Here is a 27,886-nt window from a genome sequence, read left to right on the forward strand (position 1 = left end):
GTGACGTAGAAATTCCGCGCGTTACCTGACTGTGTTCACCTTCCGCGGGCGTGAGTCCTGGCCTGTCGCGGTGATGGTGCACTGCAGTTGCGTGTGGTTCAGAAAGGTCCGTGACTGGTGTTTCTCATCCTAATGCCTAGAGCTTGGTGCCTGTAGGCCCACCTGAGCGCTCTGGTTCCCCTTTCCGACCCTTTTTTTTTCTTTCCGAGGGCCTCTTTCCTCCTTGGCTCTACTGTATTTGTCTCTTCTTTGTCGTTCCAGCAGTCAGGTTTGGCCCCTGAGGGGTGAGAAGAGTCTACCTACCTGGCACGGCTTAGAACGGTTATTTGGGGTCTAGAGTTTGAGGTTTTTCAGGGAAATTGTGTGCACGTGGGATGGGGAGCTGGAGAAACCCGCCTGCCTTTAGACTGTGGATTAGACAAGCTCAACCATTGAGCCACCCGAGTGCCCTGAAAAAAAAAAAAAAAAAAAGGAGAGATCTTAAGAGAGTTAATCAAATGGGAAAGGGAGGTCAGAACAGAGGCGAATTAAGAAAAAAAAAATACGGATTTGACACAAGCCACCGCTGGGTGGCTCAGCGGTTGAGCGTCTGCCTTTGCTCTGGGCGTGAGCCCAGGTCGGGGATCGAGTCCCACGTCGGGCTCCCTGTGAGGAACCTGCTTCTCCCTCTGCCTGTGTGTCGGCCTCTCTCTGTGTGTCTCATGAATGAATAAAATCTTTTTTTTTTTTAAAAAGTGACATTCAGAAAGACCATATTATTTTAGGAGCGATTAGAAAGGAGTGACAAACGATTAGAAAGGAGTCCTAAGTTGGTAAGCATGTTTGATATACAAATGATCTCTTTCTCTCTCTTTTTCTAAGTATGGAAACTTCATTGATAACCTAAGAGTCTTCACCAGGGGAGGAAGTGGTGGTATGGGTTACCCTCGTTTAGGCGGAGAAGGTGGAAAAGGTGGTGACGTCTGGGTCGTAGCCCATAAGAGAATGACTTTAAAACAACTTAAAGACAAATATCCTCAGAAACGGTTTGTGGCTGGAGAAGGAGCAAATAGTCGGTAAGTATTTACTGAATGATTTTTATTTTAGAAAACAAATCCGTCCCAGAGGAAAAAAAAAAAAAGATCAAAATTTAATTGGTAATTGGAAGTAAATTATATATTCTGTATTTGTAACTGAGCAAAAAATCTACAGTAATAGTCTCAACTCTAGCAAAGATAAAAGGTAGATACTAAGGATTGTTTTGGAGTTTTGTTGTTTTGGAGTTTTTAGCCATTTTTATCCTTTTCTATTCTCAGTGTCTGTTTATATACTTTTGCACTTCTCTGTGAAAACAAAATGATCTGAATCTCCACTATTTTCCTCTAAAATTAATTTTTTGGCAATCTTTAGGAAGCCTTTTTCAGATTTCAACTGTTCTACCTACCCCACCATCCCCAGTAGTTCTGCTGGGATCTTAAGATGTAGAACCTGTTTCACGGATACGTTCCTTGTGTATTTTCCTTTGGCTTGTTTTGGTCTTCTCTCTGTGATGTCAAAACCTTCCCTCTATTTTTTGTAAATTTTTGTTATTTTTTATGGGACATGTTATGCTGCCCTCATGAAAAGAACTTTTTCTTTCATTACAACGAAATTGAAGAAGAATCTTACTTGGTTATCTATATTTTGGAAGTGTTGCTTGAACCAAGTCTTGAAAGAGGAATGGGACTTTGCCAGACAATCAAGGCAGGAAAAGGTGCTTTGGCAAGTGTACAACATTTATAAAGGCAGTGCATTAGGGAGGAACAAAATGGTGAAATAATACTTCTAGCATAATTGTGGTACAAATGGGGAGGCTTATTTTAAAATAAAGTCATTGTAGTCCAGATAGTGAAGATGAAGAGCCTAATATACTGTGTTAGAGTTTGAGGATCATCTTAGAGTGATGGGGAGCCATTGAAGGATTTCAAATAGGCAAGTGACATTAATTAGTGTCAGAAAAACCATTCTAGGCATAATTAGGTTAAAGAATGGGTTACAGGTGTTGATTGAGACCAGAGACAGAAGAACAATTTGGAGAATATTGCAGTATTTCAGAAGTGATGAAGTTTACGGTGTCTGGCCTCGACCCATCCTAGTTTCATCTCCTTCTACATTCTGTGTTTTCTGCATTCCAGCCAAATTGGCTTTCTTTTAGTATCTTATATTGGTATTTGTCTTCTATCACTGGCCTTTATTTGTGTTACCTTTTCTGTAATGCTTTTCCCCCTCCTTCATCCAGCTGCCTGCTGTGAATCCTTTAGATTTAAGCTCAAGTCTTTCCTGATCTCCCTGATTAGGTCAGAATTCCCAAATGAACTTAAATGTGTGAATTCTAATTCATAAGACTTGGGCAACCCAGGTGGCTCAGGGTTTAGCACCGCCTTCAGCCCAGGGCCTGATCCTGGAGACCTGGGATCAAGTTCCACGTCAGGTACCCTGCATGGAGCCTGCTTCTCCCTTTGCCTGTGTCTCTGCCTCTCTGTTTCTCATGAATAAATAAATAAAATCTTTAAAAAAAATTCATAAGACTTATCACAGTTAAAATTTTCCATTTATTCATGCATCTGTTAATGTCTTCTCTCTTGAGGTCCATGAGGGCAGGGAGCATTAATAGATTAGATCATCGTTTTCTTCCCAGATATCTAGTACAGTGATTGGTACATAGTAGGTACTCAGTCAACATTAGTTGAATAATGATTAGATTGACAGAAATGGATGGATTAGAACTATATTTAAGTAAAATAAATAAGACTTCATGATTGATGGAGTATTGAAAGAGAATGATAAAGGATGACTTCCTGGTGTTGACTTGAGTAGTGGCTAGATGATAGTATCATTCTTTGAGAAGGATTACGTAGAAAGTGGCAGCTGAGATGTAGAAGAAGAGAGCTTAAATGGCCCTTGGAGATGTCAGCAAGCACTTGAAATATGGGTCTGTGATTCAGGAATATGGTCAGGTCTAGAAATAAATTTGTTAATCATAAATGTGATTCATGGTTCATAAGCATGAACCAGGGTAGGTGCATTGCAGAAAAAATTGAGAATCAAATTCTGTTATTCACCAACATTTAAGGAAAAGAAACAAGTGTGCTCTAAAGTAGCCAGGAGAGGGGATCCCTGGGTGGCTCAGCAGTTTGGTGCCTGCCTTTGGCCCAGGGCGTGATCCTGGAGCCCCGGGATCGAGTCCCACGTTGGGCTCCCGGCATGGAGCCTGCCTCTCCCTCTGCCTGTGTCTCTGCCTCTCTCTCTCTCTCTCTCTCTCTCTCTCTTTCTCTGTGTGTGTCTATCATAAATAAATAAAATCTAAAATAAAATAAATAAAATAGCCAGGAGAGACAGTGTCATGGGAGCCAGGGAAGAATTTAGAGGAGGAGGAGGTAACAGTTTTATTTGTCTTGTGGATTTCAGGTAAATTAAGCCAAGAAGTTGAATAAACTTACTGACGGCCAGAGTTTGAATGAATTATTTTATAGTTTAATGAATTATGCCTTCATATGTCTGTGTTTGGGTCCTACAAGAAGTAGGTACCACAGTAGGATTTGATGAATAAGAGATTTATTGGGAAAACACTTGTAAAGGCAAATTGCGGAGGGACCTGAAGGAAGTTGGGAAAGTTGTCTGACCACTGTGCAAGTTTAAACCTTATGAAAGAGAAAGGGAAGGGCAAAGGTTTAGTCCACTGTGCAGTTCTAAGAAAGTTTAGACAAAGAATGAGACTCTTGGATCGATGAAATTGAGCTTTTATTTTCATTTTGTACTAGTAACAGAGATAGTGTCTATTTTATTCAATTCAGCACACTCTTTTTGAGGATCAAGTATAAACAAGGTATTAAAACAAGATCTTACATGTAGGAGACTCAAAGATGAACTCCTACAATGGAGCATGGTATATCATGCTGTGATTTTTTTTTTTTTAAGATTTTATTTATTTATTCATGAGAGACACAGAGAGAGAGGCAGAGACACAGGCAGAGGGAGAAGCAAGCTCCATGCAGGGAGCCTGATGTGGGACTCGATCCTGGGACTCCAGGATTATGCCGTGGGCCAAAGGCAGGCGCTCAGCTGTTGAACCACTCAGGCTGCCCTATCATGCTGTGATTTTAAGATACTGCTTTGTAAGTTTCAGTGCAAAAACTTTGTATAAGTTACTTAAAATCATAAATGATTGATTTGAGAATAGATTGGTATTTTAACTTTTTGAAATACGTTTTTGGAGCTTAATATTTAATACAAGGGAGTTTTTTTTATGTACTGATATCTGTATATTGCCTCATTTATCCCCCATTTTACCCCAAGAATGTGCTTTCCAACCAGTCTGTGTCCTTACCCAAAGAACCAGGCTTTATCAGTATAGTCTCACCCCTCACTCTTAAACCCACCTCTCCCCATTTTCTGTTTTTCAAACAAAGCTCACTTAATTCCATATAAAGAGATTTGTTCCATATTGAATATAAATCTTAAGTCCATTCTTTCTTTTTCTTGAAAGATTTGTTCATGTGCTTTAGTTTTTGGGAGATGAAAAAGTTAATCATAGGAACAAGACCTCAGCTATTAGACTTCCTTTTAAGTGCTCTCAACTAGTGTTTTTAGACTGTCTTTCAATTCTTTAATGTGGTACTTTCGAACCATGTTTAGTGTCGTCTATACTGAGAAACATTTTACTTTTCTACCCAAATATGTATGTTATCTCTATTTTCTGTCCTGTGGTATATCATACATTTTTGTTTTCCTTTATTTTGGGAAAATATACCTAACGTGAAATTTTCCATTTTAATGTGTACAATTCTGTGACATTGTACAATGTTGTACAGCAATCACCTATCTTGTTATAAATGTTGATTGTGACTGCATTTTTTTTTTTAAAGATTTTATTTATTTATTCATGATAGTCACACAGAGAGAGACAGAGAGGCAGAGACACAGGCAGAGGGAGAAGCAGGCTCCATGCACCGGGAGCCCGACGTGGGATTCGATCCCGGGTCTCCAGGATCGCGCCCTGGGCCAAAGGCAGGCGCCAAACCGCTGCGCCACCCAGGGATCCCTGTGACTGCATTTTGAAAAATACCGCCTTAGGGTTATAAAATCAATTTGTTAGATTTCATATAAAAAATAGAATAGGAAACATTAGCATGTAGCACATGCTATGGTTTCACAAAACTTTAAAGTCATATATATATATATATATATATATGAACTTGTGTATGTGCATATGTATACATATATATGAATGACTGTATTATTTCTTATTGAGTTGCAATTGAAAATTGAAAACTACTGCTTTGAAGAAGCCATACTTTCAACATGTGAATACCTTTAAGGTGTTCAAGATCTGTATAAAATAGTCTGTTCCCTCAAATATAAAATAGGGATAATAATAGTATATGTTTCTCTTTGAAAATATTAATAAAATTGGTAAACCCTAGCCAGACTTATGAAAGAGAGAAAGGACCCAAATAAATAAAATCACAAATGAGAAAGGAGAAGTAACAACATCCCAGAAATACAAACAATTCTAAGAGAATATTATGAAAAACTATATGCCAGCAAATTAGACAACCTGTAAGAAATGGATAAATTCCTAGAAATATATAAACTACCAACACTGAAACAAGAAGAAATAGAAAACTGTTAACCAGCAGAGAAATTGAATCAGTAATGAAAAAACTAACAGAAGTCTATAGACAGATGGCTTCACAGGTGAATTCTACCAAATATTTAAGGAAGAGTTAATACCTATTCTTCTCAAACTTTTCCAAAATATAGAAATGGAAGGAAAAATTCAAATTCATTCTATGGGGACAGCATTATCCTGATACCAAAACCAAAGACTGCACAAAAGAAAACTAAGCCAATATGCCTGATGAACATGGATGCAAAAATTTTCAGTAAAATACTAGCAAATCAAATCCCACAATACATTAGAAGAATCATTCATCATTCACCATGATCAAGTGGGATTTATTCCTGGCCTTGAAGGGTGTTCAGTATTTGCAAATCAATAAATGTGATATACCACATTAATAAAGGAAAGGATAAGAAATAGATGCAAAAAGAAAGCAATTTTACAGAGTACTACATCCATTCATGATAAAAAAAAAAAAAAGCCTCAACAAAGTAGGGTTAGAGATAACATAACATCATAAAAGCCATATACAAAAACCCCACAGCCAGTACTGTCCTTAATGGGGAAAATCAGAGAGCTTCTACCATCAGGAACAAGACAGGGATATCCAGTCTCACTCCTGTCAGTTAGCAGAGTACTAGAAGTTCTAGCCACAGCAATCAGACAACAAAAAGAAATAAAAGGCATTCAAATCAGCAGGAAAGAAATCAAACTTTTACTATTTGCAGATGACCCAGTCCTCTGTAGGAAACCTCTAAGACTGTACCTAAAAACTGCTGGAACTGATACATGAATTCAGTAAAGTCACAGAATACAAAATCAAGGTACAGAAATCTGTTGCATTTCTGTATACCAATAATGAAACAACAGAAAGAGAAATCAAATAATCCCATTTTTAATTGCACCAAAAACCATAAGATACCTAGGAATAAACCTAACCAAAGAGGTAAAATATTTGTATTCTGAAAACTGTAAAATACTGATGAAAGAAATTGAAGATGACACAAAGAAATGGAAAAACATTCCATGCTCATGGATTAAAGAATGAATAATGGTAAAATGTCTATATTACCCAAAACAATATATGCATTTGATGTAATCCCTGTCAACATACTAACAGTATTTTTCACAGAGCTAGACCAAATAATCCTAAAATTTGTTTGGAACCACAAAGGACTCCCAATAGCCAAAGCAATCTTGAAAAAAGAAAGGCAAAGTTGGAGGCATCACAATTCTGGACTTCAAGTTATATTACAAAGCTGTAGTGATCAAGTAGTATGGTACTGGTATAGAAACAGAGACATAGGTCAATGGAACAGAATAGAAAACCCACATATGAACCCACAACTATAGGTCAGTTCATCTTGGAAAAAGCAGGAAGGAGTGTCCAATGGGAAAAAAGACAGTCTTTTCAACAAATGGTGTAAGGAAAACTGAACAGCAACATGCAAAATAATTGAAATAGGACTACTTTCTTATACCATGCACAACAATAAATTAAAAATGGATTAAAGACCTAAATGTGAGACAGGAAACCATTAACATCCAAGAACAGAGGCAGTAATCTCTTTGACATTGGCCATAGCAACTTCTTACTAAATTATCTCCTGAGGCAAGGAAAAAAAAAAGCAAAAATGAACTATTGAGACTTCATAAAAATAAAAAGCTTGATGAAGGACACAGTCCACAAAATTAAAAAGTAACTTACAGAGTGAGAAGGTATTTGCAAATGACATATCTGATAAAGGATTAGTATCCAAAATATGTAAAGACCTTCTAAAACTCAACACTCAAAAACCAAATAATCCAGTTAAAAAATGGGGAGAAGACATGAATAGACATTTTTCCAAAGAAGACATACAGATGGAGATTCCTGAGTGGCTCAGTCAGACATCTGCCTTTGGCTTGGGTCCTGATCCCGGGTGCTGGGATTGAGCCTTGTATCAGGCTCCTTGCTCAGCAGGGAGTCTGCTTCTCCCTCTCCCTTTCCCCCATCTCCCCACTCATTCTCTCTCTCTTACCCTCTCTCTCAAATAAATAAAATCTTAAAAAAAAAAGACATACAAATGAGCATGAAAAGATGCTCAATATCACTCATCATTAGGGAGATACAAATAACAACTACAATAAGATACTACCTCACACCAATCAGATTGCTTAAAATTAACAACCAGGAGACAACAAGTGTGGGCAAGGATGCAGAGAAAGGGAAACCCTTTTACACTGTTGGTGGGAATAAAACTGGTGAAGCCACTCTGGAAAACAGTATGGAGATTCCTCAAAAAATTAAAAATAGAACTACTCTGTGATCCAGTGATCATGCTAATAGGTATTTACCCCCAAAATACAAAAATATTAATTCGAAGGGATACATATACCTTGATGTTTATAGTGGCAGTATTATCAACAATAGCCAAATTATGGAAAGAGCCCCAATGTCCATTAACTGATGAATAGATAAAGAAGATATGGCGTATATTTACAATGGAATATTGCTCAGCCATCAAAAAGAATGAGATCTTGCCATTTCCAAGGATGTGGACGGAGCTAGAGAGTATTATGCTAAATGAAATAAGTCAGAGAAAGACAGATACCATGATTTTACTTGTATATGGAATTTAAGAAAATAATTGAGCATAGGGAAAAATAAAACCAAGAAACACTCTTAACTATAAAGAACAAATTGAGAATTAGCAGAGGGGGAATGGGTAAAATAGGTGAAGGGGATTAAGAAGTACACTTGTGATGAGCACTGGGCATTGTTGATAAATGTTTAATCTGAACACCTGAAACTAATATTATACTGTGTATTAATCAACTGGAATTAAAAAACTGTAAAAAATAATAGTACCTGTTCCATAGAATTGTCATGAATCTTAAGCTATTAAAGCTTTTAATAGTGCCTAGTACGTATTATTCGCTGAATAAGTGGTAGATAATTATGTAATAGCCTTAGTATGCTGGTTATCATTATGTAATTATATAATCTCTTTTTGTATATTTTTATTCATTTATCTCTGTAGAAATGTAACTCAAGCTTATAGTAAAAAAGAAAAAGATTTGAAAAAAAAAAAAGAAGTCAACCACCTGTGTAATTCTTCCATCTGTAGATAACCATTATTGACCAGTTCTTGACTTTTCTAAGACTTTTCTATATATTTATGCAAAATGACTGGTGGTCATTAGCTTGTAATTCTGTGGGTGTATATAAAATTTGGGGGTACAAAAATGAGAGCACAGTATTTTCCAACCTTTTCTTTTATCTTAATGGTTTTTTTCCATGCCAGAGAACTGTTCAGAATGGCTACATACTAATTACTTTGGAAATAACATAACTTTTTTTGGCATTCATTTAGGTAATTGCAGACTTTTTTTTTTAAACTGTTATAGTCACAATGTAATATATATCCTTGTGCATATAGTATTTTACATGATCAGTTATTTTTTTTAGGATAAATTTCCAGAAGTAGAATTAATAGTTAAAAATTTATATCAATTCTATCATGATCAGTGTGAGAGTAGCTAGATGAGTGTCTTATAATTAAAGTACTCTTTTTTGAGGTCATTTGTTAAAAAGATTTGTTTTTCAGTGGATTTTCCATTTTTTTCTAACTTATTTGTATTGTAGCAATATGATATGTTAGTTCATTATGAGTTAAAATGACTTGATGGTTAGCTTGGTAACAAATCATTACCTATTATTATTTGTTTTTGTTATTTATTTTTATTTTTATAGGATAGTCTAAAATGGAAATAAATAGTAATTATTTTCTTTTCCTCTGATATTTGGCCATTTTTAACATCTGCATTAACAAGAAAAGTTGGTTGCTACTCTTTGTAAACCATTATCGTGGCTTGAGTAGAGTCCTTTTAATATAGTGAGTTTTCTCTATTTTAATTTAGCTTTATTTTTTTGTAGAGTTAGTGCACTGAAAGGATCCAAAGGAAAAGACTGTGAAATTCCTGTACCTGTGGGTATTTCAGTAACTGATGAAAATGGTAAAGTTATAGGTAAGTGTATTGTAGATTCCAAGGTTGTGAAAAATGTGCATATTTTCTAAAATTGTTTGGAAACTGTGGGGAATAGCTCCTCTTCAATGTCAGAATTGTTAAAAAACTATTTTAACTGCTAATTTATAAGAGATATTTAAAACTTTATATAAAAGTTGTTTACGGGGCACCTGGATGGCTCAGTTGGTTGTGCATCCAACTCTTGACTTCAGCTCGGGTCATGATCTCAGGGTGGTGGGATCCAGCCCTGAGTCAAGCTCCTCACTCAGCAGGAATCAGCTTGGGATTCTCCATCTCCCTTTGTCCCTCCCCTGCTAGTGCATCCACACGTGCTCTCTACTAATAAATAAAACTTTTTAAAAAATGGTTCAAAATTAACTGCTAGATATAAGATTATTATAAACATACAGCTCTTTAGATTTATAAATTGGAATTTTTTTGGCATCTATTTATAAATGAAAAATGTCATTAATGATTAGCTACACTTAGTAATCTTCATTCTAAGTATCTTCCTCTGTCTTTTTTAAGGAGAACTCAATAAAGAGAAAGACAGAATTTTGGTAGCTGAAGGAGGTCTTGGTGGTAAATTACTCACAAATTTCTTACCACTGAAAGGCCAGAAACGAGTCATTCGCCTTGATCTAAAACTTATAGCTGATATAGGCCTAGTGGGGTAAGTAACATTTGTATTTTTATTTTTATAATTTCAGAGAGATAGTTCATGAGTAGGAGATAAATGTAAATGGTAATTTGGGACCAGTATTATTTATGGAATAAATTTATGGAATTTGTGCATTGTTTGTATTGAGAATGCTGCTAAATACAGTTATTTTAATATTGCAAACATAGAGTTTCACAGTTAATATTTATTTGTAAAAGGAAAGGAAGATAATAGCAATTGAGTGGGCTAGTGGGAATGATAGACAATGAATCAAGAAAGAAAAATCAATCAAATGCAGTAGTATAAGAAGGTAAAAAGAATGTTACCAGATATTAAAAAATAAAATTTAAAATCCAAATCACATTTTATGAAGTGTATGGAAGGAAATAAAAAGAGAAAAAATGAAATATTCTTACAAGTCTTAATTAATAGAGGTATTGCTATCTTGTTGATCAGGTGGCTAATGCCCAATACAGATAGTCTCAACCATCAGACTTAGACACTGTTGGAGCACCAAGTTGGATCTCGGTCTGACTGTTTCCTTGTCCTTCATGATCTGCTTAGGTCCATTCTCAGTACTGCAGACCCCATAATGTTATCCTTTTTTACAGGCTTCCATTGTTTCATAGAACAGTGTTGTTTAACTGTAGAGTTTGCAGTGCTGGCACCTAACTGAGGGAGATGGAGAGCAAAATAGAAAGTAGGTAAAGGAAGGGAAGGCTTCAGCTTTGCATTTCTTCTCTCCCTGTCTGCCTGGCCCCACTTTAGCATTACACAGTAGTCAGAACACCTAAGAAAAAGGTAGGGAACACTGCTTTTTTTGCTGGTTTTATTTCAAACTTCCAGTTCCACTCTTCACCTCACATAGCTTCTTTCTAATTCATCTTCTCTAGGCATCTCACTGCTTTCTTTACCAGAGTCATCAGTCTGAATCCCTCACCTCTTGCCATGCCTGTCTAGCTACTAAGTCTTAACAGCAGTGCCCTAGAATTCATAAAGGTTCCGTTCTTGTTAACGTTATAATACAGAAGGATGTGATCCTGGTGTTCAGGTTTGCCATTTGCATTTAGTTTTTTCCATATAGTTATGAGGCATAGTTTCTGTAACATATATTTTTCACAATGTGGGTTTAGTAGGTTTTTGTTTTTTTTTTTTTTTTTTTTTTTTTTTTTGGTTTAGTAGGTTTTTATGGACAAGACTGAGAATCTAGCCATTCGCAGTCATTTGTTACAAAAATGTGTTTCAGATTCTATACACACTTTTACAGACTAAAGAGCCTCACAAGACTAAGTAATAAAGGTGGGATGAGGATGGGGAACTCAAGTGAGTGACTATTTGGGTTAGAGTTTCATATCCTCTGAAGGCCACCTGGAATGTCTTAGATAAGTTGTAGAATGTCTCTAAGCCTTTGTTTTCTCATTTTTAGTAGTGGCTGGAGATGGTAAAATGTAAGAAAACACATTTACAATACATTCCTTGGATTTATGAATGTTCAATGAATGAATGGTAGCTGTTACCATCATCATCATCACTACATTGTCAATGTATTGGAGAGTACATATAGTACTAAGCTTTTTAGAAGTGGTTTTGCTATTACAGTCAATAATTGAAGCATCGAGGGTTTTTTTTAAAGCATCGAGTTTGTTAAGTACAATGCTTAACATGTATTTTAGTGTTTTTAAATTGGGCAACTAGGGATCCCTGGGTGGCGCAGCGGTTTAGCGCCTGCCTTTGGCCCAGGGCGCAATCCTGGAGACCCGGGATCGAATCCCACGTCAGGCTCCCGGTGCATGGAGCCTGCTTCTCCCTCTGCCTGTGTCTCTGCCTCTCTCTCTCTCACTGTGTGCCTATCATAAATAAATAAAAATTAAAAAAATTAAAAAAAAATTTTTCTTTAAAAAAAAATAAATAAATTGGGCAACTATTCTTAAAAAGTTATTACTGTGAGTTGGTACTGCGTAAGCAGATACCTGTTTGCTGGTTTCAGGAATGAACTGCGTCTTAGAAGAAAGGTGTCCTATATACATATTTATTTGTACTGCTCTTCTCAGATCTGATCTTTGCATAGGTTGTGATATGGGAGAGCTTTGTTCTTGTCTCCTGGAGTCGAAAAACTTTGTTCTTGTCTCCTGGAGTCGAAAAATCAATCTCGCAGACTGTAACATAGCAAAGTGATAGAGTTTATTAAGCAGAGATACAGAGAAAGCTCTCAAAAGCCAGAGGGGTTCTGACAGGGTTGCCCCTGAGGGCTTTTATAGTCTATCTTTTATAGGGAACTGGGGGGGGGGGGGACTTGGTAAATTTCCTGTCAATATCGGGGTGGATATTTAGAACAAACATGGTGGACTTGTAACAAACAAGATGTTTCTTTTTTTTTTATATATATATATAATAAATTTATTTTTTATTGGTGTTCAATTTGCCAACATACAGAATAACACCCAGTGCTCATCCCGTCAAGTGTCCCCCTCAGTGCCCGTCACCCAGTCACCTCCACCCCCCGCCCTCCTCCCCTTCCACCACCCCTAGTTCGTTTCCCAGAGTAAGGAGTCTTTATGTTCTGTCTCCCTTTCTGATATTTCCCACACATTTCTTCTCCCTTCCCTTATCAAACAAGATGTTTCTATGTAAATATGAGCACAAACAAGGTGTTCCTTCTCTCTGGTTAATGTCTCCTCCATAATTCTCTACATCTGGGGTTTCTGTGAGCCTAGTAGCCATTAAAGGGGAATACTCCCTAACATTTTGGAACTAGGGAGCCAGGTTTATTTTTTTCTGTTTTTACTGTCTTACCTCTGTTTTCTTGGGATGGGTAGGAGCCTGATTCTGGGGCCTTTCTCTTATCTTTCCCTGCCTAGCCCCGTCTGCCCCTAACTCATTTCTACATCAGTTGGATTTCAGCCTCTAAAATTGTTATTAAGTACTTTTCAGGAAAAATCTCAATTATCATTTCTTCAACCGTTAACATCCTTTTTCTTCTCATATTTTGATCTCTTTGGAAATAGTTGCTGACTGATATTTTTCTGTGTTTAATACTATTATGAAAATATGGAGATAATGGAAAGAAATAAGCAAGTCTAGTTAGGGATAATCAAATAAAAATTATTGCAATTTGCATTTCAAAAAGTTACAAGGGCCTGGGCATAAGATATAAGACAGTACTGTATTTCCATAGGAAAATGAGTCATTAAAAAAACCTCACCTAATTTTATTTTAAATTCATCATAGGAAGATATATATATATATATGTATATATATATATATATATACACACACACACACATATACAAACACACACACACACATACATACATACATTTTTTTTTTAAGATTTTATTTATTCATGAGAGACACAGAGAGAGAGGCAGAGACATAGGCAGAGGGAGAAGCGGCTCCTCACAGGGAGACTGATACGGGACTCGATCCCCGGACCAGGATCATGCCCTGAACTGAAGGCTGATGCTCAACCGCTGAGCCACCCAGGCATTCCAAGGAAAATGTATTTAATGAGATATTTTAATTAGATTTGTTTTTAATGTTAAAAGAGCTCTACTAAAAGGTTATAAATTTTTAGAGAATTTCAGATGGATATTTCCAAAATATTACGCCATTATTCCAAGTGAAAGTTTTGGTGTGTTTTATAAGAAGAGCTTTTTCTAATTTGAATGAAAACTATAAAAGCAGGGATCGCAGTTGTTTCACTGATTGTCGTATCTCTGATCATAGTATATTGCCTAGTGTGAGTTAATGCTTAATAAATATTTTTTTGATAAATTTAATGAAAATATCGTAATGGAATTGAGGAAATCATCTCTTAAGTGACTCCCATTCCTAGTACTTTCTTTTATATGGTAGGCCTTTCCTGAGGCAAATTTAGCAATAAAATCAAAGCCTTTATTATAACAGGCATATGTTTTAATTATATTGTAATTCAGTATTTTCTCATCAAGAAATGTCTCTCAAGAAAGAGATTAAAGATGTATGTAAAAGTTCAAGGATACGGGTGCCTGGGTGGCTCAGTAGGTTAAGCGTCTGCCTTCAGCTCGGGTCATGATCCCAGGGTCCTGGGATTGAGCCCTGCTTCCGACTCCCTGCTCAGTTTGCTTCTTCCTCAGCTCCCCCCCCCCCCCACTCATGTGTTCTTTCTTTCTCTCTCAAATAAATAAGTAAAGTTTTAAAAAAGTTCAATGATAATAACTAGTGTTTAAGGTTTTAAAAGTTAGACAAATAATAAAGATATTATGAAATGAAAGATAATTGGCTGAAAGAAAAAAGTTATCTATTAATTCCACCACTTAGGGGTGACTTTTAATGTTGGTATATGTCCTTCTTGCTGCATACTTGTTTTTTACAATGTCATTTATAATAGTAAAGCATTGGAGATAACCTAAATGCCTGACAATAGGAAATTAAGTAAATTACAGTGTGCCCTTGAAAAGTGTTCACCTTTTATTACTCAGTTTAAAAAGCAGGCCAACCAACTATGAAATAGTCTTTCAGAAGAAAAAAATCAGAACTAAACCTGATCAAGGCTTTATATCAAACTAGCAATTTATAGAAAAACTAGGGCAAAGGAGTATGCTAAAGGACATCATGGGAGTGCTTCAAAAAAATTCAGACTATGGGAAAGAAACACTAGGACAAATGACCCAGTTTCCTTAAAAATAAAACTGCAGGGGCACCTGGGTGGCTCAGTCAGGTAAGCGGGCCAACTCTTGATTTCCGCTCAGGTCATGATCTCAGAGTCTGGAATCAAGACCATTGTGGGGTTCCACACTCAGTGGGAGTCTGCTTGAGGATTCTCTCTCTCTCCCTGTACCCCTTCTGCTGCTTACACATGCTCTCTCTCTCAAATAAATAAGTCTTTTTTTAAAAAAAACAAATGAATTAGAATTGCAAAGAGGAAACAATATGGGGGAGGAGGGAGCCTTTACCAAAAGAAATTTAAGGCATATATCAACCAGTTGTAATACACGGATCTTATGTGAGTCCCTGTTCAAACCAACTTTAAAAAAAGTATTGGGAATGTGTTACTTATTGAAGCTAGGTGATTGCTAAATGAGATTCATTACTTCTTTCTACTTTTGTATATATTTGGAAATGTCCATATAAAATGTATTAAAGAAAAATCTACAAAGCAATGCAAGCAATATTTTGTCATTTTTTGTGAGAATTAGTGGATTGTTGGTATTTTTATTTCTTTTTGTTTTTCTATGATTTACAGGTTTTTAAAAGATAATTGGATTATTTACTTCCAATACTGAGATATCTTTAGTGTCCAGCATGAATTTATCTTTACTTTTTTCATATGTATACTTCATTCAGGATATTTAATTTATATTCTTTTATTCTCAGAAATATTGAAATCTGCTTCCCAAAAAGTTAGAAATTCAGAGATAAGCAATACTAATATTAATAATACTAATATTTGTTTTAATATATTTATTTTTTCATTTCAGATTCCCAAATGCTGGAAAATCCTCTTTGCTAAGTCAGATTTCTCATGCAAAACCTGCAATTGCAGATTATGCATGTAAGTATAATTTGTTGTGTATTTTAATGTGCAGAGGTAAATTTTTAAAGTCTAATCTTTCTTTGAGTATGAATAAAATGAAAACTCTGAGGTAGCCTTAGTTTGAACACTCTTAAAAAAAAAAGAAAGAAAACTCTTGACTGATAGAGTACATGCATTTCCCATTAATCCTTGAAATCTCTATAGCCCTCAACAGAGTTTCTAGTACTTGTTAGATACTTGCTTTGTTGCATTTATTTCTCCTTTGCATAATCATTTATTTGATTTAGATGCGATTTTATGAGCACCTACCTTTTATCAAGCACTGTTCTTTCATTCATTTAGGAAGTATTTATTTCTGTGAACTACAATGGGTTCTGGAGTTATAAAGACTGGTAAATAGGTACTGTTCTGACTCTTACTGAGCTTACAGACTAGTAGGGGAAGGTACATATATCACATCTGACTATAAGGGAATATAATATGATTCTATGAAAGAGTGTAGGTGGCTGCTTTAAAGTTTTTTGGGGAAATGTTATGCTAGAGTTGAGGTGTGAAGAATATACAAGTTAATAACAGTGGATGTGAATGGTGCTATAGTCAGACAAAATAGCATGTACACAAAAGCTCTGTGGTGGCAGGGAGATTTGTGTGTCAGGGAGATTTGTGTGTTGAGAAAACATGTAGTGAGGTAAATAGGGAATTGGGATGTCTGGGTGGCTCAGCAGTTAAGCATCTGCCTTTAGCTCAAGGTGTGATCCTGGAGTTCCGGGATTGAGTCCCACATTAAGCTCCCTGCATGGAGCCTGCTTCTCCCTCTGCCTGTGTCTCTGCCTCTCTATATTTCTCTCATGAATAAATAAAATCTTAAAAAAAAAAAAAAGGTAAAGAGCGAATTGATAAGGCTGAAGATGTTAAGTAGAGACTGTATCATATAGACCAGGTAGGCTTTATTTGCTCTTTATATCTAAAGAGCAGCTGATAGCCTTTTAATCAAAGGATAGAATGATTAGATTTGCTTTTCAAAAAGATGTTTCTGCATATAATCTAGAAAATGCATTGGCATGGAACATGAATGGGCCTGGGAAAAATAGGCTATTGCAGTAGCTAGATGAAATGTAATGGATGCTTAGACTAAGTAATGAATTAATGTGATAGAATCCCTGCCATCATTAAACAAAAAGATCCAGAAACATACATTAACCTGGAAAATAAAATTAAGCCATTTTAAAATTAAACTCTGTTGAAGGAGAGTTAATTTTGGACTAATTGCTATAAATTACATTGCCAATATTTATTGTTATAATACAGGGACTCTTGAGAAGGAAAGAAGTAAAGTTTAGAGTCATATGAAGAAGGCTACTACAGAATTATGAGGCTTGAGGATAACTGAATAAGAAATGACTAGAGAGATTTTATCCACAGACCCAGTGATAGAAACCAAAATTCTATTCTTCCCTCCAGAATCTTTATTACGCTCCTTAAAGTACAACCAAAGAATTTCGAAGTCCACTGATTAGATTAGATCTAGGCCTATGCAGATTATAATTGTATTTTCCATTCCAACAAAATTTGAATTAAATTGTTTACAAAAAAGAAATATTATTCATTTTATACATAATGCTAAGTCAATTTTGAGAATACCAGCCTTTATTCTAGCCTTAATTTACTGGGCCTTTTTCTTTTAGTTACAACATTAAAGCCTGAACTTGGAAAGATAATGTATAATGATTTCAAACAGGTGAGTATTTTTTAAATGAGACACTTGGTTATAAATGAAAGTACTTGCTTTTGGTACTTGGACTTTGTAATACATGATTGTTTTTGTGGTGTTAGGGGAAGAAAGTAGCAGGATTTTGTTTTTCATAAATGAGACTGTGATCGAGTCAGTTTTGCTGAGCATGATCATAGTCAATATTGTATAAAATATAACTTTTGTCCATCCAAAGTTTAGGTCTGGTTTATCATTATAGCATAGTATCTAATCTCTGATATCTGCTCTCATTGCAAGTCCATATTTTACTGTCATATTTCATTATTGATTCTTGTTTCCTGAAAACATTTTCTAAAGTTCATGGAATTGAATTTATTCCAACTTTCTCTTTCTAAAAAAGTTTTTTTTAATTGAATGGGATTCTGGTCTAGCTATTAAAATTTATTTTTCCTTGATAAAGAATAGCTATAGATCTTTTAATAATCACAGTAAAAATAAAAAACAAAGTAACAAACTTTGAAAAATGTGCAATGTATGATCAATGGTTATGCTCCTTGGTATTGACCCAAATGAATTAAAAACTTACATACAGACAAAAACCTGCACATGCATGTTTGTAGCAGCCTGTTCATAAATGCCAAAACTTGAAGCAACCAAGATGTCCTTCAGTAGATGGACAAACGAACTGTGGTAATTATGGAATATTGAGCTATGAAGATGTGAAAAGACATGCAAGAACCTTAAATATATATCACTAACTGAAGGAAGCCAGTCTGAAAAGGCTGCATACAGTATGGGTCTAACTATGTGACATTCTGGAAAAAGGCAAAATTATAGTCATAGCAAAAAGATCAGTGGTTGTCGAGGATTAAAGGGAAAGAAAGGATAAATAGAAGAATACAGAGGATTTTTAGGGCAGTGAAACCATTCTGTATGATACTATAATGGTGAGTACATGACATTCATTTGTCAAAGCCATAGAATGTACAATACCAATAGTGAACCCTAATATAAAGTATGGAATAGGCAATGATGTATCAGTGTAGTTTCATACAATCCATTGACATAATTAAAATACATAAAGGATTTATATTCATTTATAATAGTCATATAACAGTAAATATTTAAAACCAGCAATTATGTAGAATAATAAATAAAATTATAAATATGGGATAATATTAATATGGAGAACAGTAGAGAAAAAGAGAACATTGTAAATTTTAAGGGAAACTTAATTCTCCATAGCAAAATTCTCAGTGGAGAACCTGCAAACAAAATTTCAAGACCTGAAAAAAAAATGCTTCAGAACATGAGTCCTCTATTATATTTTGTCTATGTGACAGCTTAGTCACATAGCCACAGTTTCCGTTAAAATTCTGAAATCCTGTGAAAAGCAGTGCTTCTCATCCCTTACTGCACATCAAAATTAACCGGGTGACTTCAGAACAACAAGTAAATGAAGCCTGGGCCCCAGAGATTTGAAACCAGATTCCTTGGGGTAGGGCCTGGGTATCTTTATAAAAGATACCTGGGTGTTTGTTTATAACGTGCAATGAGGTTTGAAAACCACAAATGCAGACTAATGGTTAATAACTTATCACTTCAGAAAGGAGTTACAGGAACATTACATCCTTTACTTTTCAAGAATGGTCCGTAGTCCCCTTGGTAGAACAGAAAAGGAACAGTGGTGCCACATAATCAATTACATATGGAATTTAAAATTTGAAACTACAGAACTATACTAAGTCAATGTCTGCTGAATTAATATCCTTCTATACTTTTAAGAATTCTGAGAGTTGAAATCTATGACTGGTTCATATTTGAATAATATATTTTATAGAATTCTGAAGAGAATTTGCATGATTTTTAAATGTTAAACTAATCCCTAGAATTCTTAGTTTGTTAGATTAATAAGTAAAAATGAGACTTTAATTTTTGATAACAAAGGATTTTGATTCTTAATACTTTTTTGTTATAAAGGTATCTTGACTTTATAAAAATGTAGTGGTAATCACAAATTAGTAACTGAATTTGAAATATGCAGATTTGGGGATGTAATTTTTTTTTCTTTTTATCAAACCATTTAACTTGGTATTAGATATCAGTAGCTGATCTTCCTGGTTTAATAGAAGGAGCACATATGAACAAAGGAATGGGCCACAAATTCCTCAAGCATATAGAAAGAACTAGACAACTACTTTTTGTTGTAAGTCATATGCATACCAATGTAATGTTTGAATGAGTGTGAATGTCAATGTGTTTAGTTTCCCTAGAAATTGTTTATAATAAGGTTTAAAGATAAGATAGTATCATATGTTACTCCCTAAATGTTTAAATGAGGGTCAAATATAGTAAGTAAATTCTGTTTATAATGTGGGGGTAGAAATGGCATTACTGTATCAGATACAAGTTTGGCCATACTTGTCAAGATTTAATTCCTTAAGATTGTCAGCATACTGCTATGTTTTATAGTATCTCTTTCCTACTTCATTGATGGTACTAGAGTTATACATGAGATTTTCTATATAATATATACAAATTGTTTTATCTATACTAGTTTCTCATTTTATTAATGATTGTGATTTTGTCAGAATAATTATGGCTATCTTGACACTGCAGTTTCTCTTATATAGAATTACTAAACACCAATTGTATATAAATTGAGAAGTTACTTTTAGCTTGAGAGAATAAAACACTTCAAAACATAAAAATTTATAACTCTTGTTTATATGTTACACTCTTTCTTTTTTTTTTTTTAGGTTGATATTTTTGGATTTCAACTTTCTTCCCAAACTCAGTATAGAACTGCCTTTGAAACCATAATACTACTTATAAAAGTAGGTTTTCTGTTTAATTGTGTCTGTATTTGGTCTAATATATAACCATATGGAATTGTATTAAATTACAGATAATTAGAATAAATACATATTCCACCTGTACCTAGCCACCCAGGCACGCCAAAATGCTCCTTGATTCTATTTTTTTTTTAATTTATTTATTTATTTATGATAGTCACAGAGAGAGAGAGAGGCAGAGACACAAGCAGAGGGAGAAGCAGGCTCCATGCACTGGGAGCCCGACGTGGGATTCGATCCCGGGTCTCCAGGATCGCGCCCTGGGCCAAAGGCAGGCGCCAAACCGCTGCGCCACCCAGGGATCCCTGCTCCTTGATTCTAAATCCTTCTTATATCCTTCTCAGACTTTATTGTGCTTGAACTTTAATACCTACTTTTTAGACTATTTCTCAGTCTATTTTTTATGCTCTTTCCTGTTCATTCTTTTTATTTAGCATTCAGTTACAGTTAATATACTTATGACTGCCAAATCTGTTTCTGATACCTAGATCTTTTGGTTATGCTTTAGACTAGCTGCCTAATGGATATCTTTCATTGGATATCCCATTAGGTTCTCCAATTTAATATGTACACAACTGAATTTTTTCTTTTTAACTCTTCATCCTCCCCAGAACTTTACTGGGTATGTGAATCAGAAGCCTGGATGTTGGTATCGATTCTTTCTCACCATCTGCATTAAGCCTTGTCAGTTTTATATCCTAAATTTCTGAAACTCGTCTACTTGTCTTCATCCACACTGTTAAAATCATCAGCCCTTCTCACTAGAATGCTTTAACTCTTCCAACGTGGTCTCCTTGCTTCCAGTCTCACTTCAGTCCATTTTTTAAAATTGATATTGACTTGACACATAAAGTTACATTATGTAAACACAGTGTGTGTAAACACAGTGCTTCAACAACTATACATCATGCTATGCTTACCACAAGTGTAGCTAACATCTGTCACCACACGATGCTATTATAATACAATTCTTGAGTCCATTTTTTTTAATGTGGCAACTAGAGTGATCTTTATGAAAGAACCAAGCAGATGTTTGTTCCCTGCTTAAAACACTTCAATGGTCCCCCACTGTTGTCAGGTTAAATTCCTTCCCTGAACATGGTTTTTGAGGTCTGGCAAGGGTTGGCTCCTACCTAGCAGTCCATCTCTGCCCTTCCTGCCTTACTTTCTATTCTCAGCCCTATGATTTCTCTCTAACACAGCATCATGTCACTTACCTCCAGGACTTGTATGTCTTAAATCCTTGTCACTTTCTGTCCATTATGAATAATGCTCCTGTGAGCAATTGAATACAGTTTTTTGTATGAACATGTTTTCATTTCTCTTGGGCATGTAGACCTAAGAGTAGAATTGCTAGCTAATACAGTCAACATGTGACATTTTGAGGAACTGCCAGGTTTTTACAGAGTGGTAGCATCATTGTACTATTTTATAATTGAACTAGCAATGTATGTGAAGGTTCCAATTTTTCCACATGAATGCCAACACTTGTTATTTTGTCTTGTGGTTTTTTGTTTTGTTTTGTTTTTAAGATTTTATTTTTTTACTCGGGAGAGACACAGGGAATGAGAAGTAGAGACACACAGGGCAGAGGGAGAAGTAGGCTCCCAGGCAGGGAGCCCATTGGGCAGGGAGCCCAATGCAGGACTCGATCCCAGGGCTCTGGGATCAAGTCCTGAGCCAAAGGCAGATGCTCAACCGCTGAGCCCCCCAGGCGTCCCTTGTCTGTGTTTATTTTTGTTACCCTACTAGGCATGAAGTGGTATTTCATTATGGCTTTGACCTGCATTTCTCTAGTGACTATGTTGAGCATTCTTTCATATGCTAATTGGCCATTTGAATGCCTTTAGAGAAATGACCAGATTCTTTGCCCATTTTTAAAAATGGGTTACTTGTGGGATGCCTGGGTGGCATAGTGGTTAAGTATCTACCTTTGGCTCAGGGCTTGATCCCAGAGTCCTGGGAGAATCAGGGAGCCTGATGGTGGGGGGACTCAGTCCCAGGAACCTGAGATCATGACCTGAGCCAAACTCAGATGCTTAACTGACTGAGCCATCCAGGTGCCCCTGTCTTCACTTTATGACTTTTTTCTTTAAGATTTTATTTATTTATTCATGAGAGAGACAGAGAGAAAGAGAGGCAGAGACACAGGCAGAGGGAGAAGCAGGCTCCATGCAGGAGCCCCACATGGGACTTGATCCCTGGTCTCCGGGATCACACCCCAGGCTGCAGGCGGTGCTAAACCGCTGGGCCACTGGGACTGCCCTATGATATTTTTTAAAGCACAAAATTTTGTATTTTAATGAAGTTCTGTTTGTTTATTTTGCTTGTGCATTGATGTCATAGCTAAGAAACCATTGCATAGTACATGGTCATGAAGATTTACTCCTAACCACACTTACTTTTTCCAAGAATAAGACAAGTAAAGCATTAAATTGTCATTATTTACTTGTGAATTTTATCAGTGTGCTTGATAGAAGCCAAAATACCTGTATTTGGCCGTAGACACAAAATACAACATCTCTAGGATGCCATTTGAGTTAAAATATATTAATGCATGACCTAACCAGTAAGCATTTTATGAATTTTCTTTGTCACTTAATTTTGTGGCTGTTGAGATTTCTTGCATTTCAGAAATGGGAGTGGGCTTTAGATTACCCAGGCCTACCAAGAAAGAGGTTACCAAATATGTAATCTATATAGATATTTTAATAAAATTATTTGGTGTTTCTTTTTTTATGTAAAGGAGTTGGAGTTGTACAAAGAGGAACTTCAGAGAAAACCTGCACTCCTGGCAGTTAATAAAATGGACTTGCCAGGTGCTCAAGATAAATTCCATATACTGATGCATCAACTCCAGAATCCTAAAGGTAAACCCATTTGTTCATTTAATGGCAGTTTAATGATTACCTATTGTGTGGAGAGAGTGCTGAGTGGTATAATGAATGGAAAAGAAACTTACAGTTGCTACTCTTAAAAAAAAAATCATGTTTGAAGAAGAAACACATTATTATGAAATTTTAAATAACATTGTAACATAGTACTTATGTACCAAGTTTCAGAATCATGATATGGATAGTAAGTTAGAGGAGACAAAAGAAAAAGTCAGGCTTCATGAAGAAGTAAAATTTAAACTGGGCTTTTAAATAAACAGTTAAAGGAGGGGCCACCCAGGTGGCTCCACCTTCGGCCCAGGGCCTGATCCTGGAGACCCAGGATCAAGACCATCAGGAACTAACTGGCTGCGAGTAGTGTCACGCGAGTAGTGTCCCATAGCACTGGGCAAAGGTAGGTGCCCTGGGTGTCGGTGCTGTGCTTGCGCTGTGCACTGATGCGCTATACCCTAACAGTGGGTTGATCAGTCAGCCTCCCTTTCAGTGTGGGCTTCTCAAGGCAGGGACTGAGTGCTCCCACAATGTGCACCCAGCCCAGGGACAAAGTGTTAGACTTGGACCAGTTTGCAGGTGACTCCATCTCTGCTTGCATGAATAGGGTTGCAAAATTTGGAAAAAACAAAACAAAAAGCAGGAAGCCCAGGTAAATGTGACTTTCAGATAAATTACAGATAATATTTTAGTGTAAGTAAGTCCCAAATGTTGCCCTAGGAGGGACATACTAAAATTTAAATTTTATTTGTCCTTTATCTGAAAGTCACATTTAACTGGGCAACCTGTGTTGTGTCACCCTACTGGTCACGCCAGCCGAGGAGCCGAGTCCCACGAGTCCCATGAGTCCCACGAGTCCCACGTTCGGCTCCCTGCATGGGGCCTGCTTCTCCCACTGCTTATGTCTCTCTACCTCTCTTTCTCTGTCTCTCATGAATAAATAAATAAAATCTTAGAAAAAATAAAGAGTTAATGGGATTTGGATCAAAAGAGGAAAAAGTCAACATCTCAAAAGAATTTAAAGTAAATTCTTTCACTTTAACATACTTCAGAAGTTCTAGAACTAATATGCCATAATGTAAAACCAGAGCAAATAGTTCTATATCTTTGCAATGTCAGCAAAGTACTCTGAAAAGTGCTAATGTTTTAAAAAGAATTTGAATACCTATGTGTGTGTGACAGAATAACAGATGCTGTTACTGCAAAAGGATCTATTTGTTTGAAATTTGCTCTTAAATGGACCACTTTGTGTAAAGGAACTTAAAGGGACTCTCCACAGTTTTGAATATTGAACTTTGCAGAACACTTCCTATCCTACAGTAATGATGGTTTCATTTTTCTGAGTCTAGTAGAGGACCTCTTCACAAATGAGGAAGTTGAGTGGGTGGAAGGTAGCTAATATGTTTTTGAATGGTACTAACTTCTCTGTTTTTATCCTTTGGATAAAAATTGGGGAAATAAATTATAGTGTACTAGGACTAGCAGACAACACCAGAAGATCCTTTCTCCCTCTTAAAAATCTTTGCCCTGTGTAATTTACATATTGGAGCTGTGCTTGAGTTCATAAATAACTTTCAGGATATAAATGCTCCTGGAACTACTGAGTGCTCTTTATTCCTTAATGCTACTTGCTTTATGAGATTATTCATCTATTTGTTAGTTGGTCTTGCAGAAAGGGGAGTTTTCAGAGGAGGTATCAGAAGGGAGGATAACTCAAGAGTTTTTGCCTATTTTGGACTGTCATGAAACAAAATCTAGTGCCCTCAGTGATAATTCCTAAGTTAGCTTTTTTCAACTTCCTTAGCGGTGTGTGAATCTCAGAAACCAAGCTCCATGTTGACTTATCCAGTTTCTCTCAGCCAAGCCTTTCCAGTTCATATCCATATTAACCCATCCCATCAGTATGCCATCGACCCTCCCATTGTCTTAGAGGCAGGGAAGAGGAAACAGTAATATAATAGCTTTCTCCCCCTGTGGGGTGGTAGTGTGGACTCATCTGAAATGACCTCCCCTTGAACTGTCCCCATACCCTTTTCAATTTTAGTACAGCTCTTAGCACCAGTGATAATAAGTCTGTAGTTTAGGGCAGCTCACGGCCACCTGTGTACTGATGCAAGCTACAATATCCCAAATCATGAATGATGCTACTTTATACATAAGTCTTTTAGAAACTCTGTTGCCTGACTTCATTGAACTCCTCCAAAAAAAACCAAATTTATTGCTTTTGTAAGTAAATCATGTATGATTTATCTTTTATTTATACTTAATTTGGTTTAAAATATATTCATCCTACAAATATTTACTTATATGCCAAGAATCTTACCATTCTCATTTTTATTTTTTTATAGTTTAATTTTTTAAAAGATTTTATTTATTTGAGAGTACAAGCTGGGGGATAAGTAGAGGGAGAGGGAGAAGCAGACTCCCTGCTGAGCAGGGAACCCCATGCATGACTCCATCCCAGGACCCCAGGATCACGACCCAAGCCGAAGGCAGACACTCTACCTACTGAGCCACCCTGGCGCCCCAAATTCTCATTTTTAAAAACAGAAGTTTCTAAGAGCTTATTAATGAGGGAAGGAAAAAAATTAAAAATGCTAAGTTTTTAGTAGCTTGATTCATAAGTCAAACCTCTAAGATAGTTTTAATTTACTTTCAAAGACAATGAAAATCAGCTTAGTTGTGTGTTCTTTGTTTCAGATTTTCTGCATTTATTTGAAAAAAACATGATTCCAAAGAGGACCATGGAGTTCCAACATATCATCCCCATCTCTGCAACTACAGGAGAAGGAATAGATGAATTAAAGAACTATATAAGAAAATCTCTGGATGAACATGCTAATCAGGAAGATGATGCGTATCATAAGAAACAGTTGCTTAATTTACAGATTTCTAATACAGTATCTTATAGTGAGCCACCACCAGAGAGTCCTGTTACTAGCCCTAGATAGATGTAATTTTTTTTTAAGATTTTATTTTAGTTTATTTATTCATTCATGATAGAGAGAGAGGCAGAGACAGAGCAGGCTCTATGCTGGGAGCCCGACGCGGGACTCGATCCTGGGACTCCAGGATCACGCCCTGGGCGAAAGGCAGGCACCAAACCCCTGAGCCACCTAGGGATCCCCTGGATAGATGTAATTTAAATCTATTAAAAATGATACTAAAATTATGTTCATTTGTAAGTTTTTCCACAGACTTGTATTTTTTAGGAGGTTAGTTATTATTAACCTTCTGTATAATACCATTATTCAAGAACCATACCTTCCTTCTTGTTTTATAGTTAAGTGTATGGGTGGTAAAAAACTGAGACCTAAAAATGACAACTCATAATTTTATGGACAATCCACCTATAATAAAACCCTTTGGTATTCCTATATTTATGATGTCTCTAGGGAGATCATTTAGAGAGAGAGAGAGAGAAGAGGATTCTCTAGCAACCAGGTTTTGTTCGTTTTTGAGTCTGTCATGTACCTGATTCTACTAAATATACAGTAGTACTCTTTTTTGGAAAACCTCAAAAGCCTAAATTTCAACATATGTTTAGTGATAATAAAGATCACAGATAATATTTAGCAGAAACCAGCAGGTAGATGTTTGCAATTTCAATTTCACCTTTTGGAAATTTTTCATTCTTAAGTATAAGTGTTTTTTCATGCTTTGGAGCAGACTGGTATATGTCTCATTTCCTTGCATTCAAATCTGTTTTGTTGTCTATTTTCATGGTTAGTGCAAACTTGAAACAATATTATCAATCATCAGTATATTCTTTTTTTTTTTTTTTTTTTTTTTAGTTTTTATTTATTTATGATAGTCACACAGAGAGAGAGAGACAGAGACATAGGCAGAGGGAGAAGCAGGCTCCATGCACTGGGAGCCCGACGTGGGATTCGATCCCGGGTCTCCAGGATCGCGCCCTGGGCCAAAAGCAGGCGCTAAACCGCTGCGCCACCCAGGGATCCCAATCATCAGTATATTCTTAAGAGATTAAAACTTCTGAGTTTCAAAAAGACAAATTGGACATTTTCTTTTCCTAAGTTTTATTATAAAATATGTATGTTCATTGTAAGAAATAAAATTTAAACCATGCAAACACCTGTAAAAAAAGTTCCCATCTTCCTACACTGGGCCCTCCAGTCCTTCCCGGACCACTGTTAATTTAAGTTTTTATATACCTACAGAATTTTTTTATTAGTTTATTTTTTTACCCAAATGAGTTCATTATATAAACCTTTTCTAAGTTGGATTTTTAAAAAAAATAGTGGCAAGTTAATGAGCTTTTAAAACCTATTCTTCAAAGCTGTTTTTTTTTTTTTTTTAAGATTTTATTTATTTATTCATGATAGAAGCGGGCAGAGAGGCAGAGACACAGGCAGAGGGAGAAGGAGGCTCCATGCCGGGAGCCTGACGCGGGACTCGATCCCAGGACTCCAGGACCACACTCTGGGCCAAAGGCAGGTGCCAAACTGCCGAGCCACCCAGGGATCCCCTCAAAGCTGTTTTTAAATTATTACAAATTACTTTGGAATTTAAGGCTCAGTGAAGCCTTTGACTATGAATATTAAATAAAAATGATGTCAATATTCTACTTAAATGTCTTCTGATGT

The 27,886-nt window shown here is 36.1% G+C and overlaps 1 protein-coding gene across 2 annotated transcripts; it reads left to right on the forward strand.

Moving 5' to 3' along the window:
* Positions 1 to 20: 20 nt before the first annotated feature.
* Positions 21 to 27,867, forward strand: GTPBP10 (GTP binding protein 10). Of its 2 annotated transcripts, XM_055307575.1 has the most exons (10): positions 21 to 106; positions 862 to 1,055; positions 9,561 to 9,652; positions 10,181 to 10,325; positions 15,773 to 15,846; positions 17,514 to 17,566; positions 19,638 to 19,745; positions 20,299 to 20,376; positions 23,141 to 23,264; positions 25,980 to 27,867. In XM_055307575.1, exons 1-10 carry the CDS (start codon positions 74 to 76, stop codon positions 26,228 to 26,230), a joined length of 1,152 nt encoding a protein of 383 aa, XP_055163550.1. In that variant the 5' UTR covers positions 21 to 73; the 3' UTR covers positions 26,231 to 27,867. The 2 variants fall into 2 exon arrangements, with proteins under 2 accessions (XP_055163550.1, XP_055163551.1); XM_055307576.1 differs by lacking the exon at positions 19,638 to 19,745.
* The last annotated feature ends 19 nt before the right edge of the window (positions 27,868 to 27,886 follow it).

Source organism: Nyctereutes procyonoides, unplaced genomic scaffold, assembly GCF_905146905.1.
Source record: "Nyctereutes procyonoides isolate TBG_1078 unplaced genomic scaffold, NYPRO_anot_genome, whole genome shotgun sequence".
Taxonomy (NCBI): domain Eukaryota; kingdom Metazoa; phylum Chordata; class Mammalia; order Carnivora; family Canidae; genus Nyctereutes; species Nyctereutes procyonoides.